Source organism: Pelodiscus sinensis, chromosome 5, assembly GCF_052426305.1.
Source record: "Pelodiscus sinensis isolate ZL-2025 chromosome 5, ASM5242630v1, whole genome shotgun sequence".
Lineage (NCBI taxonomy): Eukaryota > Metazoa > Chordata > Testudines > Trionychidae > Pelodiscus > Pelodiscus sinensis.
Genome location: NC_143056.1, coordinates 48178588 through 48199468, shown reverse-complemented (window position 1 = coordinate 48199468; position 20881 = coordinate 48178588). Strand labels below are relative to the sequence as shown.

The following is a 20881-nucleotide window of genomic DNA, read 5'->3' as shown; positions in this document are numbered from 1 at the left end:
TCATTGCAGCATTTCAAAGCAACAGCGCCCTGTGGAGCCCAAAGTCAGCAGGTAAGTCACCAGCTGATCCTGAGCTCCATGTGGCTCTGCTGCTTTGAAACACTGCGTGCAGCCTGGGGACTCCCCAGCTGGCCCCGGGCTGCATGTGGCACTGCCACTTTGAAACACCCCCTTCGTGCCCCCTCCCTCCCCTTGCTGCCTCTTTCTGATAGAGACAGCAACGGGAGGGGGGAAACGACTAGTTGACGACTGTGTTGACTATCCAGTAAGCATTTGGGATTACTTCAAAGTGTGAAGAAAATTATCTTTAGTCAGTGTCTGATCAGATTAATTATGGCAATAGCAGAGTCGAGATTGCAGTGTAAAAGCTGTACTTCTCTGACTAGTTGCAGATAGAAAAAAGTGCTTTGGTGTCCAGGAGCAGCCCAGGTTGTAATAAAATATCTAGTTTATACACCAGTGTTCAAACTACCTCTGGGTATGTCTACACTACCCCGCTAGTTCGAACTAGCGGGGTAATGTATGCATACCGAACTTGCTAATGAAGCCTGGGATTTGAATTTCCCGGGCTTCATTAGCATAAAGCCGGCGCCGCCATTTTTAAAAGCCGGCTTGTTCGAACCTCATGCCGCGCAGCTACATGCGGCATGGGCTAGATAGTTCGAACTAGCTAGCCATTCCGAACTATCTAGCCCGTGCCGCGTGTAGCCGCGCGGCACGGGGTTCGAACAAGCCGGCTTTTAAAAATGGCGGCGCCGGCTTTATGCTAATGAAGCTCGGGAAATTCAAATCCCGGGCTTCATTAGCAAGTTCGGTATGCATACATTACCCTGCTAGTTCGAACTAGCAGGGTAGTGTAGACATACCCTCTGATAATAGCACTTCACTAGCCCTTCTGACTGCTTCCCCTAACCCATCAACATCAGATTAGTCTTATTCAACATGAGTCATGGAAACTAACCAAGTTTGTGTAGTCAGTAGGTCATTTGTTTCATTGCACCATCTGGATCAGACCTGTAGAAACAAAGAGACGGATATCATCAGCAAATGGAGCAGCCCATGTTTCTCTAATATTCAGCCCTCCAATGACATTCTTAGGGAGAAGATTTTAGGACACAGAAGCCCTTTGCACAGTTCCATACATTTCAATAAGGGCTTCTGATCCATAGTGTAAAGTCTGCTAATAGATGTAAAAGAATCAACAGGAACACTTTTTCACTGTCAGTTTCTAGGAGGAAATCATCAGTGCCACCAGCTCAATTTTTGTCTCATATGTAAGCCTATATCTGATAGAGTTCATGCATATGTAAGGATTCCCAAAACACTCACAGTTATCTAGATGCAACCTGCTCAGCGACCTTTCCCAAAAAAGGAAGATTGGAAATGTGGTTAAAATTGTTAACATCGGGAATTAATTTTTCAAGCAGGGGTCTTGCAGCATCGTCAGGAAAACTGACATTTCCTCTTCCCACAGGAAAATCTTGTTAATTGTTATCAACATGGAACCCGATATCCTTGCATTGGCCTTCACCACCTCTGAATCCAAATGGTTTAGTTAGTGATCACTGTGTAAGGATGATGAATCTTTCAATTCAAATGCCTTATTCAGATAATAGCTGCATTACTATGTCAAGGAAAATTTGAGAAGGGAGCCCAGGTGTCTTCAATAAAATATGTGTATTTAGCTGTTCTCTCTGGGTATGTCTACACTACAGAGAAGATCGAAGCTGCTGCTGTCGTCGATCTTCTAGGGTTAGAATTAATGGGTCTAGTGAAGACTAGGGATGTTAAATTGCAAGTAATTGACTCATTGAATAGTCGATGCAACCCTAGGGCTATTGCTACATTTCAAAGGCAACAGCGCCACATGGACCCCAGGGACAGCTGGGGACTCCTCTGTTGATCCTGGGCTCCAAGCAGCTCTGCCACATTGAAATGCCATGGGGAGCCCACCGTCAAGCTCCTCATGGCATTTCAAAGCAGCAGCACCGCATGGAGCCCAGGGTCAGCAGGAGAGTCCCCAGCTGACTCCGGGCTCTAAGTAGTGCTGATGCTTTGAAATGCCATGTGCAGCCTTGGGACTCCCCAGCTGGCCATTTCAAAGTGTGCGTTTCAAAGCGGCAGCGCGATGTGGAGCCTGGGGTCTGGTCCCAGGTTCCAAGCGGCGCTGCTGCTTTGAAGTACCCCCTTCTCTCACCTTTCTGCCTTCCCCCTCTCCCCCTGCTGCCTCTTTCTGATAGAGGCAGCAAGGGGGGGAGGAAGTGACTAGTCTACTAGCTATTGGATAGTCGACTAGTCCTTCACATTCCTACTGAAGACACACTAATTGGAACTGAGAGGGGCATTCTGGTCGATGCTGGTAGTCCTGCTTCCACGAGGAGTAAGGGAAGTTGAAGGGAGAGTGTACTCCCTTCGACTTCCTGCAGTGTGGACAGTGCCAAAAGTCAAGTTAAGGTACTTCGACTTCAGCAACGCAATTAATGTAGCCGAAGTTGCGGATCTTAATTCGCCCTTATCCCGTAATATAGACATACCCTCTGGGATTTCATTTTTAAATATAGAGTTAAGCCACAAAATTCTATTTGGCTTCAGTGGAAGGATTGGAGCCGTATAAAATGTCCAAATAACGTCTCCCAAAAAGATCTATTAATACCATTAAAATGTGACGTTATTGATTTCTTGGGTGTGCTACCGGGGAAACTATGCAGAATAATAGATGTGAATAATTGCATAGGTATGTACATAGTAACGGGTCATATAGCAGTTTTCTAAGAAACAAAGAATACTTTTGTGGCTAGTTCTGCTTTTTGTGATGGAAATATGTAATAGGTAATTAGAGAAGACTGATGACAGATGAGTTGATTGGGTTCATCTCAGAGACACGCCTTAAACTTCAAGAACTTGCAGTACATATTTTCTTGTTACATAATCAAAGGGATTCCTGTGTATATTTGTTGTCAAGTAATTGGAGTAAATAGCCTTCTCTTCTGAAGGTTTAAAATGTACTCTGATGATTTCTGTATATTCAGTGTATTGGTGACTAAGGATGTGTCTACAAATTGATCTACGTCAATTGTATAGCTTATTTCAAAATTGAGAGTGTCTACACAGCGCTTTTTCGAAATAGAGCACTCTTCCTCTGACTTCCCTTCTTACTCGGACGCCTGTAACCCTCATTGTACAAGGAATAAATCCTCCATCTTGACAGTATTTCGACATTATTTTGAAATAACTTCCAGCTGTGTAGACACAGACTAAGTTATTTCAAAATAATGTTGCTATGTAGACATACCCTAACTTCGAATATATTTCAGGACCGTGCCTGACCTTCCAGGAAATGAAGACCCATAGAAGCCTCTGTCTGCTGAAGATTTTTTTAGTGATTACATTACAAAAGTTTGCCATAAAACATTAACTCAAAAACGGGGCTAAAATATGTGTAAATCCACTGACTTCAACTGAGTCTTTCTTTCTCCATGTCAGCCAAAAAAGAAAGTAGAATCGAGCACACTGCATTTGTTGGTGAAAGGAACACTGTCAGCTTCCAAGCCCGTGGAAGAAAGATGTGATGTGCTCGAAGGAGCCCATGCTGAGAGATGCACTGCAGCATTCTGTACTTGTTGGAGTTTCTGAAGGACTGATGGCTTCATGCACAGGCATTGTTGTAGGCCAGACAGGAGATGTTGAAGGCATGTAAATCCAAAGTCAAGTCATTATCCACCATGATGGAATGGAGTTATACCTAGGATGATAGACCATGTTACTTGCAGATGCTGCATGAACTTGTGCGTGAGCCTGGTAAAACTCCAGAGCATTCCACAAAGACAACACTATGCCATTCCCATAATTTCAAACAACCCTGTTTAGTACAAAGCCTCCCCTAGTCTATCATGTTGCATGGCTTGCCAACCTATGCAGGAATGCAAATGCCAGGACTTGAGGGGAGAGGTGTCTGAAGGCTCATCTGTTGTTATTCATGATACAATTCCTCCTCTGTTAAATGCTACGCATACCAATACGTAGTGTAGTAGCTATGTTGATCCCACAGCATACTAGTGAGAGACAAAATGGGTGAGGTAATATCTTTTATTGGAGCAACTTCTGTTGATGAAAGATGATCATCTGAACTTACACTGAGCTATTCTAGACGGGTCTAATGCACCTATGATTTCTCTTTGGCAGGGAGAGTTGGCGAAATGCTCTTTGATCAGCCATTGGGTGACATTTCTGACATAGAAAAGTTCCCTATTTTACCTGCTTTAAAAGCTTTTGTACATCTTACAGCCAGAGTAGTAAGCAAATGTATCATCTCTTATTTAGTGCTTTGCATTCAGAAATCTCAAAGCTGTTTACTAAAAATGCAAATAGCATTATCCCATTTTGCGGATGGGGAACCGAAGGGCAACATATCTTGCCCATGACCACAAACTGATCAACGGCACAGCTGGGAATGGAACCCACGTATCTTGACACCCAGTCATTTATTTTCTTTTTTAAATGAGATTTTTAAAAGTTGCACCCAGCTTTGAAGTATCTGTCACATTTTGATTTTTGTAAAAAATGTTGAGCTCATACAGTGAGGTTAAAAGGGGTAGAAAATGTGGAATTTATTCTTGTAAGAAAAGAAAAAAATGTAATGGAAAGCATCTAGTGCAACATTACCATCCTTTGAAGCTGTTGCAGCAAATATTTCATGAATGATATTAAAGGCAGCAGAAGATAATGAAGTGAGAGATTTAGGAGGTTTTGTGTCTGTTTTGCTTTAAAAAAAAAAAAAAACCCTCAAACCTCTACTTATTCAGTCCCTTTTCTCCTCCTCCTAGGAACTTGAAGAATTTCGAAACTTTGTGGAAAATCATCCTCCATATGATATTGTGATAGATGGTCTCAATGTTGCCAAAGTTTCTAACAGAAGGAGTGAGTCTCAAACTGTAAGTGCTGGTTAATTATTCATAAGGAGTTTCATTTTTTCAATACAGTTTAGCTGAGCATAAGAAGTTAATGTCTTGTTTTATTGCTTACCCACTCTTGCAAGTGATCAGAAGCATTTTTGTAGCACGTTAGAGAAACGTTTTGAATTTGAATACTGAATACGTTAATACAAATCAGGAAGAAAACAGTTATTGTAATGTATTTTACTATGCAAGACATGTGTGGACAATAATTTTTAATGGGTGGACACACCAAGATTTTGGTGAGTGGTCAAGGGTCACACTTCTGTGGAAAGAGTGCAGGGTCTGGGACAGAGGTTGGGTGCAGAAGGGAGCTTTGGGTATGGGACTGTGGTGCAGGAAAGGTTGTGGAGTCTGAGAGAGTGTTTTGGTGAAGGAGGGTGTTGTGATCTATGCCAGGGGCTTGGGATAGAGGATCCGGGAGGAGGTATGGTGCAGGAGAAAATTCTGGCTTGGGGGAGGGATGTTGCAGGGTGCAGGGTCTTGGGAGGGAGTTGTGACCTGGAGGAGGTAAGGGGAAGGGATACAGGGTCTGGTTGGTGACCTGGAGCTGGAAGGGTTGGTGGCCTGTGGCAGGTAGTTGAGTGGGGTGGGAGGTAGGCATCTCCCAGACAGCAGCCCTGCAGGAACCTGAGGCAGGCTCTCTGCCTGTCTGCAGCAGTCCCAGGTTGGTCAGAAAGACTGGTTGCTCCATGTGCCTCTGCTCTGTACCGGGGCGGAGGGGGAGTCCAGCCAATAAGAGCTGAGAAATTTTTCTGGGGGCAGGGACAGTGTGCATAGCCTCCCCCATCTTCCCCATCATCAGGAGCAGGGAGCAGTCAGCTGTTTAAAATTGGCAAGGGTCCCGGCAAGGTGGCCACGGGCTGGAACTGGCAGTTTGGCGGGTTGGATTCAGTCCGTGGGCTGCATCTTGCCCACCCCTGATGCATCTTGCCTACCCCTGCTGGTCAGTTTCCGTGTGTAAATAAGAACTTGGGGGCAGCTTAAAACTATATCCTGTACAAGAACTTTCTTTCACTTCCTGAAGACTCTCACCGTCTCAGGCTTGATCTACACTAAAACTTACATAATTATGTTGGTCAGGGGTGGTGTAAAAAACCATGCTTCCTGATCAACATAGCTGTGCTGACAAAATGTCTAGTGTATAATGTCAAAATGTCTGGCCAACAAAAGAAGTGCTGTTCTGTCAGCATAGCTAACAGACATATTTGGCAGGTGAACCTTTCCCTTGGAGGAGGCTAACCCGTGACCTGCCTCCTGTGGTTGAGGTCCAGCCCCTGCTTGCTGCTCTTAGCTCCCCCCACTTGACGTGGGAGAGGGCACTGCTGAGAATTTGGTCCAAGTCACAGAAGAGCTCATGGCCCTGGCTGGAGCTCCGAGTCTAGAGCCTTCACCTGTTCCAGACCTTCCATCCATGGCCTTGCCCATGGCTCCATGCTAATCTGCTCCCATACTCCCCACCCTGGAGCCCCACAATCTGGAGCAAAGTAAGTGTTGATTGTCCTGTAAAAGGAACACCATGGGTGGTGCATAATGGAGGCTGGGGGAAGCTAAACCTCATGCCACCCATCCCCTCCCCCTGGCATGAGGTTTAGCTTCCTCCAGCCTCAATTATGCACCACCCATGGTGTTCCTACATTGACAAATGCCTTCTGTCGACATACGAGGCAGCCACAGTAAGGAAACTATACCGGCTTTTGAGCTCTGGTATACTAGTGAGAACTCATATATTCTTTCCCTTCCATGTTGACTGTAATTTTGCTTTAGTGATACGTATTAGAGGGTACGTCTAAACTACATGGCTCCGTCGACGGAGCCATGTAGATTTGTTGTTTTGGCAAAGTCAAATGAAGCCGCGATTTAAATGATCGCGGCTTCATTTAAATTTACATGGCTGCCGCGCTGAGCCGACAAACAGCTGATCGGCTGTTTGTCCGCTCAGCACGCTAGTCTGGATGCCCCCCTACCGACATCAAAGCCCTTTGTCGGCAGCCCCGCTAAACCTCATCCCACGAGGAATAACGGGGCTGCCGACAAAGGGCTTTGATGTCGGCAGGGGAGCGTCCAGACTAGCGCGCTGAGTGGACAAACAGCCGATCAGCTGTTTGTGGGCTCAGCGCGGCAGCCATGTAAGTTTAAATGAAGCTGCGATCATTTAAATTGCGGCTTCATTTGATTTTGCCTATGTGTCTAATCCCGAAGGAAGTAAGGCTGCATGCTATTTATATTAAAAACAATTTTTAGGAAGTGCTTTTCAAATATGGTTGCAGAGGCTGAAGGTAAGTGCTATTTCATATTTACAGATAAAGGCAGTTGAGACAGAGAGGTTATGTAAGATTTATTTAGTCAATGAGGATGTTAGTGGAGTTACTAGCCTGTAAGCGAAGGTGCTTTCCCAGTTGAGAAAGTAAAACAGGAAGTTTACAAGTTGTTTACTTGGGAACCCAGAGCAAAGTAAGTGTTGATTGTCCTGTAAAAGTCTTGTGCACTACATGTTGCACATATTTGTTGTGTTTTTAAATTTTTTTAAATGCAACTGTCAGGAATGTGTCTTCCACTTCCTCAGGCACCGGGATCCAGTTCCAGTAGATCTGTTTTGGGTCTGAGAAGGATGGGGTGTGAAGAGGGGGGATAGTGATGATTCATTGGTATTCTTCCTGGACTCCACTGAAGGTCTCTGGTGGAACTTCACATAATCAGGGTTCTAAATGCTTTGTAGAAACTGGAAGAAGTGAAACAGGGAGACTGGTCATTGCTGAGCCCACTGGTTTCAACTAAGAAATTTGACTGTGAGTTAATACTTTAAGCAGCATTGTCTCCTACAGGATCCTCTCTGCAGCTGCTGCTGTGTAGCCAGAGCAGAACTTAAGGAGTCAAGGTGTCAAGGAGGTCCACCAAGGCAGTATGGACTCTGTGGAGGGACCAGCTTTCCACTAGAATGCCTCCATATCTGTGAATCTGGAGCATCCCTTTCCAATGGATCCCTCCTTAGTATCCATGTGTTGGGAGAACATGACTTACTTTCTTACACTCACGGTGTCGATTGGTTAGGTTCACCCCAGTCTTGTTGAGGGAAGGGATCATTTAGCCAGAGCATTAGCTAAGTTAGTCATCTGAGCCACTCTAGCTAATCACAGGCTGCTGCTTTTACTCACGCTTGGTCTACAATAGCATCTTAAGCCAGACTCACTCTGGAGTGTGAAAAATGCACATCCCTGAATGATCTAGTTATATCTGGGGTAGGCAAACTAGCCCATGGGCCACATTTGGCCTATCAGGGCTTTTCATCCTGCTTTTAGGATTACCAGTCCAGCAGTGCAGTGGGGCTAAGGCAGGGTTTTTCCCCGCTGCAGCCCTGTGCCGCTCCTAGAAGCGGATAGTTTGTCCCTGCAGTCCCTTGGAGCAGAGGCAGGTGAGGGCAGCATGCAGTGCTTCTTCTCCTCCATGGAGCTGCTGCCGGTTACACTGGCTGCCCAGGAGCCACCCCAGGTTAGCAGCGCGTGGCTGGAGCCTGCACCCGGAATTCTTCCTGCACCCCCACTCCCTTCCCTGTGACTCCTCCCTCATGCCATCTCTGTGCCCTGAGCCCCCTCCTGGAACCCAGCCCTTCATTCATGGCCTACCCTATTCAGATGTGGCCCTTGGGCCAAAAAAGTTTGCCCACCTCTGAGTTATACTGACCTAACTTCCAGAGTTAACGGTGCTGTGTGGATCAGAGGCTTCTCCTGTTGATGTAGCTACTGCCTCTCTGGGAGAAGCCTTCCAGTTATTGTAGGTAGTATCTTCATAAAAGTGAAGTGCTATAGTGGCGCGCAGCTTCACTGTTGTAAGTGTAAACGAGTGGTCACCAGCCAGCCAATCACAATCGACTGGTCGATTCTGGGGAGTCCCCCAGTTGATCATGACTTCTGGTGATGGAACGGGGCTGCCACAGAAACAGACTCCCTGCTTGCCCTGGCCCCACACTGCTAGCCTGTTCCCGGAAGTGGCCAGTGCGACCTCATGGGGGGGGGGGGGGGAGCATGTCAGGAGTAGTGTTCCTTCTAAGCTGCACTGCAGCACAGCATCAGAGGTGATTAATCAGCCCCGCCCAGTCAAGGGTTCAGGGCTTTGTGCATGGAGGTGATTGATTGGGCAGGGCTGATTAATCACCTGTGACGCTGTGCAGCTTAATGGGAACACTGGTCAGGAGTCTTGGCACACTGCTCCTGCCTGAAAGTACTGGCCCCCCTGCAGCTCCCATTAGCTAGGAAGAGGGAACTGAGGGAGTGGTGCTGGTAGAGAAGGCATCATACAGAACCACATGTCATTCACCACCTATCCCTGGGGCCACAGGGCCGCATTGGCCCTTTCCAGAAGGGGTGCGGGGATGGCTTCCTCAGCCTTGCTGAACCAGCAATTGGGAACTGCTGGCAGTAAGTGCTGTCCAGTGAGAGGCTGCACACCACGCCCCAGCCCCTTCCCAAAGCCAGCACCCCATATCCTCTCCCGCACCATGAACCCCCCACTTCCATGCCCCATTCCCAGAGCCAGTACCCCATACCTCCTTCTGCATCCCAATCCCCTGCTGCAGCCAGGTAAAAGGGAGGGAGGGAGCAGGGCAGGGCTTTAGGGAAGGGGCAATGACTCTGGGAAGGGTCAGGGTAGATCGTAGATTGCCCTAAAATTCAGAGAAATTTTGGACATAAAAAGGTTGGAAACCACTGATGAAGACCTACTTAGATTTTCTACTTTTAAAAGAGTTTGAATCAGTAAGTTTGCTAGGATAAAATATTGAGTTAATTATGTCAGCAGTGCATTAGGGGATGCTTTTGTGGTTTCAGTATCCCTACTATCTGCACCAGACTTTACGAGACAGAAGATGACTCAGCTCACATACACAAAAGAGAAGAAAAGCCATACAAAATAGAAAATAAATATTTCTCTGTTGTTTCTTCCCCCGTTCTCAGCCTCTAACTTTTTAAGAAGCTTTAAACATACTATTCCTGATTTCTGATTTTGTTCCTATTCTGTATCTATAAGCTGATACTTTTATACCTGATGGCAAAGTCAGCTACATTAATGTTCTATAACAGGAAGCACTAGGGAGTGTCTTCATTGTAAATTTAGCCTGAGCTGACCTAGCTCAGATGGACCCAAGATATTGCATTCACAATAGAATTGTACTCACTTATGTTCTGGGAAGGATTTCTGGCCAAATATCCCATGGTTCTTAACTGTGCATTAAAATGGTCTGCTCTATGAATTAATTCGCAAGGTGCTGGCTCTGCCTCTCATGTTGCATGCAGCTTGCTGTCTGTGTCAGTGGCATGAGAATAATATTTTATGCAAATAACTTGCAAGGGAAGTAATTCATGGTTAATGCACAACATTTGTAAGTCAAAAGCTAACAGCACTTGGCATCAGGACATTTGAATGAGAATGTCCTTAAGGAATTCAGTCTGAAAACCACAATGTGAATCATAATGTACCCACTTGACTACTCTGTGTCTCCATTTCTTTTCTGTCAGTTAAACGTAAGATTTAATTTTTGGATACATTTCCATGAATTTATGGGTCTTAGAGCAGCTTTCTGTGCTTCCCGACAGGAATAAAACTGCTAGCTCCAGCTGGGACTTCCCCTTCCCTTCCCCAGCAAGTCATTCCCACCTCCAGAAGCCTCCACCTTCAAGAAGCTCTGTACCGTCACCCTTCTTTCCCTCTTCGCTCTTCAGCCACATGGGGAGTGGGTCATTATATGAGGAGCTGCTCCTCATTGACCTCTGTGCATCCTAACCCTCCCCATAGCCAGTCTTCCCCTGCGCTGAGCCTCCCCTTCCCCTGTGCTGAGCCTCACACATCTCCAGACACCAACCCTGCGAGGCTTCACCCTTTGCATCCAGAGCCCTCCTGCATCCAGATACCTCTCTGCTGAGCCCCACTTCCCTTGCATCTGACATCCCCCTGCACACAGTTTCTCCTGCTGAGCCCCACTTCCTTTGCTTCTGGACCCTGGAAAGCTCCTTCCCACTGCAACCAGACCCCTGCTTCTGCACCCAGGCCACCACTCCAATGAGCCCCATCATCCTTACACCTGGACTACCCTAATGAGCCCCCTGCACCCAGATGTTTAACTCCTAGAGCCCCAACCAGCTGCACCTAGTCCCCCACCCCACCAAATCTCATGTCCCCAGCACCTAGCCCCCATGCTGAACCCTGCTTGCAGAGCCCCTCTCCCAACCCTCAAACTTCCGCTGCTGAGCCCAAATCACCTCCACCTCCACCCCCTGCACAGTCCCATTCCCACCACACCGCAAACCCCCCACCGCTCCCTGTGCATCTAAATCTCCCCTGGAATCCTTCACTCGGATTGCCCCACAGAGAACCCTATCCCCCGCACTAAGCGTCTCCACACTTGGATGCTGCTGGGCTCAGCCTGCTTCCCCTGTACGTGGATCAGGGACCAGGGCTAGGTGTGTATCTAAGACTTTGTTCCTCTTTCTTGCTATTGTGGCGCGTCTGCTGTGGAGGGTCAGGTCCCCAGGAAGTTTCCGCCCTTGCATTGTGTCGAGGTTGGGTGCAGCCTCACTTCTAAGTATCTGGGGGGAGAACAGCTGTGTCATCTGCCACTTTTGTGCAGCCAGTGGCCAGTGCTACCATTACTGTTCTGCAGCCTTCACAATTAGTTTTTGACCAATAAAACATGCAGAATTTTAAAATCCTGTGCTCAGCATTTTTGGGAGATGTAGAATTTCCTCTGGAGTAATTTATAAGCCTCTTCTCCCAGATATTACTGCATGAGGATTTTTCAGGTCTTCAACCATGTCTTTTATTTTGTCTGTAGAGCACCTGTTTAAATAATAGCGTGAGATATTCCTGTATGCAAGAAAAAGAACAGGACTGAAATTTCTATAATTAGGGCCCTGCCAATTTCAAGGACTGTAAAATAAGCATTTCCCCATGAAATCTGATCTCCCGGAAATGAGCCTGGCTGGGGAGGGACATGACTTGTCTTTCCCTGTGTGGCTGTTATCCAAGGTATTGCCCTCACTTCTGCACTGCAGCAGCCCTAAAGCTGGGCTCTAGGTTTCCACCCCTGAAGGCTCTTGCTGGGGTTTGGGGCACCTGGGCTGGGGTCTGCTGCCACTTCCTGCAGCTCTAGGCTTCTGCTTGCCCACTTTCCCCATCCCCCCCACGACTTCTGAGCCAGGACTCAGGGCTTCCCCTCCTTTCCCTCCCTCATCCCCCCCCAGCACGTAGCCCCCAATGGCCCAGAGACCTGGGCTGAGGGCTGCCATTCCTCGCAGCCCCCATAACTCCTGCCATGCTCAGGGCTGCCCCCCATTCCATAGCTCCTGCTCATGCTCAGAATGCCTGAGCTCCAGGGCTGCTGCTACCCCCTTTTCCTCTTTGGCTCCTGCTGGAGTTAGGTATGGTCAGGCGTCAGCCAGGACTCAGGATTTCCATCACCAGTAGCTCCTGCCTGAGCTCAGGGACCTTGGCTGGTGGAGGGACAGGTATTCCACCACCTGCAACTCCTGCGCAGTCTCAGGAACTTGGGCTGTTGGGTGCCACCCTGTGCAGAACCAGCGGGGACTCAGGGGTTTTGTTCCCCACAGCTCCTGGCGAAGCTCCAGGCTTCCAGCTCCTTCCTTTCCCTGTGACTCCTGTCAGGTTCAGGTGGCTAGCCTCTGGGCTCCTGCCCCTCACAACTCCTGGTGGGGCTCAGGGCTTCTTCCCCCACTCCTGATTCCTGCCTGGACTGGGGGCTTCAGCCCCCACAAATTCTGCCACAGCTTAAGTTCAGGGCTTCTACCCCATAGCTCCTGACAGAGCTGGAGAACCCATTTTTCAAATTGTTCAGGTCCCCAGAGCACTGGCACTATGAACCCATCTATTAATCCACTGCTTGTCCTGACTAGCAGCTAGGAGCCCCCAGTTGAAGCTTTCCCAACAGCACTGGGAAGATCAGATCTACCTTCATCTCCGGGAGTCTCCTTCAGTTGCAGGAAACAACACAGATGCTGCCTTCAAAATTATGCTTTGAAGTCTGCACTGAAGGAAGTATAGCAGTCCTGCAACCCTCCTGCAATAGCTTTGGAATTCCCCCACAATCCCCTTTTGGATCAGGATTTCCAGATCACAACACCAAATTTCAGATGTAAACATCTGGAGTCGTGAAATTGACCAATTTTAAGACCCATTGGCTGTGAAACTGACCAATATGAACTGTGAATTTGGTAGGGCCCTAACTATAATCAGTCACCTTAGTACATCCTCAGTCATTATTTACATGTTAATAGAATGTGTTTTTTCCTGTCTGAGATTTTTGTACGACTATATATAAAGTGACTAAGTATTTTACTATATAAAGTGACTAAGTATTTTACCAAAAAAATCACATTTTACCCTTACGTATTCATATGATTAAACCCCAAAGCAGTGATGCAAGGTGGCTTCCTTTTTCTAATTACCCAATGTCTGTAATTCCCTTCTAGCATTTGACGGGTGGTGAAAATGTCTGGCATGTGTGAGGGAAGGAGAATTTCTCTCTTAAATGTAACGGATAAAACAGCAAAAGTTGAGGAAATTATCAAATTAATTGCACTGTCATTCCTAACGTATTTTGAAATTTAGGAAAACTAAATGAATAATGTATAGTAGCCCACAGACAGCGTAAACCTTCAGTTGGTCAGTAGGTCAGTGAAATTGGCAGCTGTATAGGAATGTCTGGAGCAATTTCTCCTATGTATTAGACAGAAGCAGTCTTCTCATTTCACCAGCATGTTTCTTCAACAAATGTGTTTTGTGGCTATTGCAAAGAAAATTGCAGGAACGGGATTTAATTGTATGCTTGTGTTTTGGGAAGTTCTTTGGCAGAATACCATGAAACCAAAAATCATGCTGGTGTGGATGAAGGGAACATGTAGATATAAAGCACAAAATGCAATAATCCTGGCCTCCATTTTACAAGTGGCTCTACCTCCTTAACAACATGACTTGATCATTGTTAAAATCTTTCTCTAAATGAACAGAGTCAATAATGCTTATGAAAAACTGCTGTTCTTTGTGTAAACTATGTCATCTTCTCACTGTATATTTTAGAAATGTACCTCTGTCTGTCCATCTGTCTGTGAGTCCATTTATTCAAGAATTCCTCCTAAATGGTAAGAGCTAGGACCACCAAATTTGGTATGCAGCTTCCTCTTATCATAACTTGAAGCAAGGTAAGGGTTTGGTTGTGCCAAGACAATGGGATGTGCCTGGAATTCGGTTGTTTCTCATAAAATGGAAAGGGAGCGGTCTAATAGGAGGGACGGTTATACTGTAGAATGATCACAGGGGGCAGCAAGGGGCCAGAAATGGAGACCAGGACCGCTATAACCTCATTGAGCCAGCAGGGAGAGGGATAGAGAAAAGAACAGCTATCTACTATATATTTCAGAGAGTAGTCTTTGTGTCTGTCTGTCCCCCAGCTGGGGGCATGTACCCTTTCCTCTGTTGTGCCTGCTGCAGCTTCAGCAGCCAAGGACTGTGCTTTTCACCTGGCTGCAAGCTGCTGTAGTAAGAGAGGAATTGCGGTTATTCTCTCACCCCAGGGCAGCCTACATATTGAACCCCTCAACCCCATACCAGGACAATAATTTAAATGAAAAAAAAAACTTTTTTGAATTAAGGACCCAAGCAGCGCTGGATAAATCAATCATTTCCTTTTCAAAGGACACCAGAGAATGTTCTGGCTTTTGGATTATATGACATATGAAAATTCTGGACTCAAATTAAAAACAGACCTTTTAGCTTCTCTTTAAAAAAGTTTCTGCTATATCTTGTGATTTTGTATGCATTGCCGACCACTTCAGTTTAATGCTTTATACAAAGCAGTCTTGGTTTGATGACTCAGTGTTTATAAGCTGCTGTTAGGGCAACACTTGGTTGCTTCTTGTACTATACAAACAAGGATATCTTCCTGGTTTGATTAGGAGAACCCTACGAAGAGATGATTCATGCCACATCATTAATTTATTTTACGTAATCTTTGTCCCCAGATGTATCTAATAACATTAGTCTTTACAGAGTACATAGAGTTTTGGCACATTCAGCCTGACACTGTGCTTACCTCTTACCCCTGTCTATATCTTTCATCTAGTAAAGATAAAGGTCAAGAGAGGCTAGTAGTTGCGTTTTTTAGCAGAACAGAAACTACCGGTAGTTGCATAAGCTTAGAAATGTGTTTCTGTATAATAATGTAATGCACTTTCTTATTTAAGTGTTCCTTGCAGGCGGGGTGGCCACCTTGAAGTTTCACTTGATAGTCAGTTAACCCTGATTTGGATAATTTGGCACTTACTCGTGCTTAGAATTAGGGGAAATAATGTTTAAAAAATTGGGAATAAATACTGTCAGGTACTGATTACCCTCAAATCCTGTTTAAGGTGATGGAAGCTGAGACCACTTAGCACCTCACAGGATCAAGCCCTTGCAGATCCTGGGGGAAGAGGAAAAAATAATTTTCTGAAGCCTACACAGTAAAAGGCTGGCAGTGCTATCCCCTTCAGATAATCTGGCTTTCAGAATGAAGCTAAATAGACTTAGTGTAGAAAAACCTCAGTAACACATAGTCTCCAGCAAGCTATGGTACACATCTAACACGTGGTAGTGTTTATGTGGATCCTCCTGCCATCCACTAAAGTTCCCTGCTTCACTTTGACCTATCCTAATTTGAAACAGGATAAGATCAAAGGAAACAAGGGCCTCAACAGGACATTTAGTGTACATGGCAAGCTAGCGTGGGGTAGAGCTCTATACTTTATCCTGCTGCAAACTAAGGGTAAAGTAGATAAACCCTAAGAAAACTTACCAGACCCAAGAGTGTTTGTAAACGTGCGTTCCTTGTTACTTCATCTCATTATTTCAAGGGCCAAGTAAACCTGAAAAGTATTGTGTGCCAGTGTGGGAATAATACACTTATTTTTTAAAATAAAGGAAAATGGTCACATAGAGTTGTCTTTGTTGTTGGAGAAATTCAGGCTGAGAACTTTCCATTCCACCCCTTCCCCCACCACTACCACTTACTTTTGGGAAATCCGTTCTCTGTTACTTCCCCAACATTCAGAGGCAATGTCAGGCAACATGGCCACTCTGTTCTCTTCTCCAAAATCAGAAAACCCAGTTGGGGCACTTCACATGTGGCCTCCACCCTGTTAGGGTATGTCTGCACTACACAGTAAGTCTGTGTTTGTGGGACCTAGGTTTGTTGATTTGGTGTTTCCAAGCCTGTGCTTCAGTGTCCACCTTTCATTGTAAACCTGGGTTATATGTCCATACTGCATTACACAGACCTTCTGACTCAGATCTGAAGCCTGAGCTGCATCCACACTCCAAAATGTTAGGGCTTGCACCCAGCTCACAGTCAGACTTGGGCAGCGCCCTGTCTGTGTAGCAGGGTCCTAGGACCTGGGTCCTGAATGCTTGCTGACCTGAATCAGGATGATTTGTGGTGGCAAAAGAGAGGCTTGGGCTCACACCTGGTTTGGTGCCCAGGCTTAGAATGCAGTGTAGGCCTGCCTTAGAGTATTTCTTCACCATTGCATTTGAAATCGATGGCAGTAAGTTGCAGAGCCTGGGTCTAGTATCACTGGTTCACAGGGTTTGTGCTACAGTGCTGAACACGGGAACGCTGATGTTGTGACCCAGACATGAAACCCGTCCCCATCTCTGGTTTTAAGAACCCGAGCTCAGGCCCAAGTCCCAACAGCTATACAGGGGATGCAGTAGAGCTGGGGGTGTTTTTTCACACCCCTGACCGACAAAAGTTTTACTGAAAAGGGTCTAGCTATCCTTTAGTCAGACTATATTTCTGCTGAAACCCAGTGTGATTAAATTGCTGATGTATTTATCAATCTCTCTGCCATCCGTTGCCCTTGGCCTTTGTGTATGACAATAGCAAAGATATCAAACTGTAAAATCATCACAGGAATTCCCAGGTGGCCCCTTCAGGGTGGAAGTTGTATCATTTGTACGTCAGTTTGGAGTTGAGTAAAGCAGTGTGGAGTTGCCTTGATGAATCATTGCTGAATAATCTCTGTTTCTATAGCAACATGTCATTGTTACTTTCAGAATATTACAAAGAGATATTCCAAATCTGTTCCGTAAAATCAGATATCAAATGCAGGATCAGCTGAACTGGATGCATATCACTCTTGTTATTTTAGTTCTCTTTTGATTAATGAGAAACGTAAAAATGTCCTTGGGTGGCTAGATCAATTGAAGTGGGTAAAGACATAGGACTTCTACACTGAGAACAGGTGTGGGGAGCCTCCAGATACAGACCCTTGCCTTTAGTGAGCTGTGTTTCATCTTCATAAGTGGTTTGTAAGTGGCAACTCTTCCTATTGAGCAGAGTTGTTAAAGGCAATTCACAAAAGCATATCCCTTTCACAAAATGGTCTGCAGAATGAAAAAGTTGAAGTATCCCTATTTCACACAGTTTATTGGTGCAAGATTATTCTGTCTAGTAAGACATTTTACCTGGGCCATATGGGGAATTCTTCTCTTACAGCCATTATGGAGATGAATTATACAGAAGTCTATGCAGGGGACTCAGACCTCAGAGTATTTATTCCCAATTTATTACATAGATGATGGAATCGATCCAAATTGGGATTCTTTATTGTGAAGATACTTTTAAAACAAATTTTAAACAGCCAACATATTGGTTCATATTTCTGTGACTTGTCTATGGTATTTTGGTTGTTTGGTGGTGGGAATGGAAAAAGAAATAGAAGTTTGGGAAGCAAACCTAATAATTTTCTAGCAACTTTTCAAGACAAAAGAAACTGCAGGACAGAATTTATGATGACATGTGACTCTGAGTCCAAATTGCATTTAGATTTGTCAGTCTAATTATGAAATACAAATTTGTACACAATGAGATAATTAACAAAAGACTCAGCCTAATGATGTGGTTAATTATCATGGTTAACCCCAGTTTGACTACATTGGTTCTGCCATGCCAGCCAGTTCTCTGCTTGAGATGTTAACATGGCTCTCTCATACATAGATGATGGAATCGATCCAAATTGGGATTCTTTAATGTGAAGATACTTTTAAAACAAATTTCTGTTAAAACTCAAATAAAACCCTCCATCGCTCTGAATCCAACTCTTTTCAGAAACTAAATATTGTATAATGTCTGGAATAAGAAAATTACTTACCTAGCTCCCATATGGAGCTGGTAGGAAGAACGCTGACCCAGCCAAAATGAGATCTCTTTGACATGAATCATCTTATTGAGACTGTAGTAGCCTAAGACTATCCCATGAAAATATAAAACCATGAGAGAACCATTTCTCAGACATGAATTCTGAAAAATGAAAATTGTTAAAGCCAATTTATCAACATTAATAAACCTTTCCAAATAGTTCCTACTCTGTGTGCTGATTATGAAAAATGATTATACTTTCCAACATCAGTTTCATATACTTGGACCAGATTCACAAGAGATGTGCAAGATTATGTAAATCTGACCATTTCCATACTTTTAACAGGGTCCCTTAGACCCACTTAAATGCACTTTACCTAAGTTAATATAACATAAATACCAAATAGCCAAAAGACTGCACATTTTAAATTAGCATGGAGTCTGCTTGAATGTACGTACACCGCCTTCTTTTCTACTGTGTCTCAATTACACTAGCCTATGTTCCATTACACAGTGCTAGAAGGAGTGTAAGTGAGTTTAAGGGAGTGTGCTATATCAATGGCTCTCTACGTTTCCAGACTATTGTACCTCTTTCAGGAGGCTGATTTGTCTTGCACACCCTGTAGTTTCACTCACTCAAAAATTACTTGCTTACAAAATCAGACATAAAAACACAAGTGTCATGAAAGTGAAAAATTGCTTACTTTTTTTTCCTTCTTATAAAATAAATAAATTGGGATATTAATATTGTATTTATGTTTCAGTGTATAGTACATAGAGCAGTATAAAAGAGTCGTTGGATGTATGAAATTTTATTTTGTGCTGACTTTGCTAGTGTTTTTTATCTAGGCAGATGTAAAACTAGGCAAATATTTAAATGAGTTGATGTACCCTTTGGAAGACCTCTGTGTATCTCCAGGAGTATGTGTACCCAAGGTTGCGAACCACTGTGCTAAAGTAAGGGAGCTGGTCTCATTTACACATCACCTCTGCGTAAGGATCTAGTATGCTGCTATTATGATAGAGTTCCAGTAACGTTATTTATAAATCTTATATCCTCTGGAATCTAAAATAATAAAAATTTACAAAATGTCACCATCTATAAACAACCCCCCGTACTTAGGTGCCCCTCCTTTTGTTGGTTCCTGCCTCTGGCTGGGTCTTTGATTAGCTGTGACACAATATGGTACAACGTAATTAGGAGGGGTATGGTCCCCTGGAGAGGGCGGTTGGAATTAAGCAGTGGACATTTGGGTTCTGTTTCTGTCTCTGTCACCAAATTGCTGTCTGATCATGGGTAGCTCACTTTCCCCTTCCTCACATCACTTCTGTTTATTTAAAGCATCAGCTTCTTGCAGCAGGGACTATATCTTACTGTTCTTACAAAGTGCCTAACTCATTGTGATTGAAACCATTTGGGGATGCCAGGTGTACTGTAATTTAAATAAATAATGGAGCACAACAGTGAAGAAGAAAATGGACAGCTATGTGCTTGTGGAGGCTTTTTCATTTAAAAAGCAAAACAAAATGAAAATTGTGCTGCTCCAAAGCTCTGAAAAGATTATTGGAGAAAGGGATATTAATTATACTGCTATACACTCCTAGGGATTTATTTTTTGTAGTAGATTTAGTATTTCAGAGAGGGAGCAGGTGCTGAGAGAAATGGCTGACTCTTTAACGTTTGTTTTCATGTTATGCACCTGATATGTGTTCTCAGGTTCCAGTGAGGAACCAAAACGACAACAGAGAAATGGAATCTACTTGTCTCATTAGCTTCTGTAGCTGGCTCCTGAAAACCATGCTCAAATGCTTCCTCAGTATTTGTCTTGCTCATGGCTAATCTAATTAGCATAAGCATCTGGTAAATTGTGCGTATTTTTTATTTTAATAGAATTAGTTTCTTACAGAATAAAAGTTGTAATGGAGTTAATCGTTTTCCCTTTTAAATATAAGGAGGCAATTACAGTAGTGGGTTTTAATTGACATTGAAATCGAATTAGTAGTACCTCAGTATGGCCACAAGAAGGTAGTAAATTTCTTTTAAGTGCTACAATAGTAATTCAGTATCAGTGTATTTAGAAAGAAATAAAAGCCTTCAGGTCAGGTTAAAAGATGGAAATCGATCTCTCACCCAGAGGGAGCTGTGGGTTTTGTTTGTTCTTAATCCAATTTAAATATAGTGTGAAATGGTACAAAATGTGAAATCATTGGGTGCTCAGGAATTATAGGATTGAGCTTTATATAACAGTTGACAATCAGCCTGCATTTATTAGTTACGAATTGTAGTCCAATTCTTACCATACTTGCTAGATGGGTTTGTTGCTAGTGTGTTGCTGTGTCCTGGACACCTGGCCCATGACTCTTTCTCTGGGCTCAGAATATGGCTATGTAGGGTGAGTAGGGGAATCCAAGTCCTCCTGTTTTACCAGGTCTTGGCTCAGGGCCAAGTGTAAGGGTGTGGGTTGGCAAGAGTCTGGTTCACCTCCTGCTTACCTTCCTTTGGACAACTTCCTCTGGGATACAGTTGCTGTTGTGTTTAAGTCCTTTGCTTCATCCTGCAGTCTAGGGGCTAATGGGGGCAGCACTCTGGTACTGCTGTTCCCTGTTTTCTTTCTCTCTCTCTCTGATAATGTCAAAAAGATAGGGAAGCAGACTCACAGTCAGATCTCAGTAGGGGCAGCTTCTTGTTCCATTGGTATTGCTCCCTTAAATGTTTTCTCTTTATACTCCAGGAACATGCTTGGCAGTG

The 20881-nt window shown here is 44.5% G+C and overlaps 1 protein-coding gene across 3 annotated transcripts in view; it reads left to right on the top strand.

Moving 5' to 3' along the window:
* The window catches only part of PRORP (protein only RNase P catalytic subunit), a 99836-nt gene that overhangs the window by 27939 nt on the left and 51016 nt on the right, over nucleotides 1-20881 (top strand). For all 3 annotated transcript variants that reach the window (XM_075926928.2, XM_006117687.5, XM_006117688.5), the window contains exon 5: nucleotides 4824-4931. In XM_075926928.2, coding sequence (XP_075783043.2) covers nucleotides 4824-4931 — 108 coding nt within the window. The remainder of the gene's footprint in view (nucleotides 1-4823; nucleotides 4932-20881) is intronic.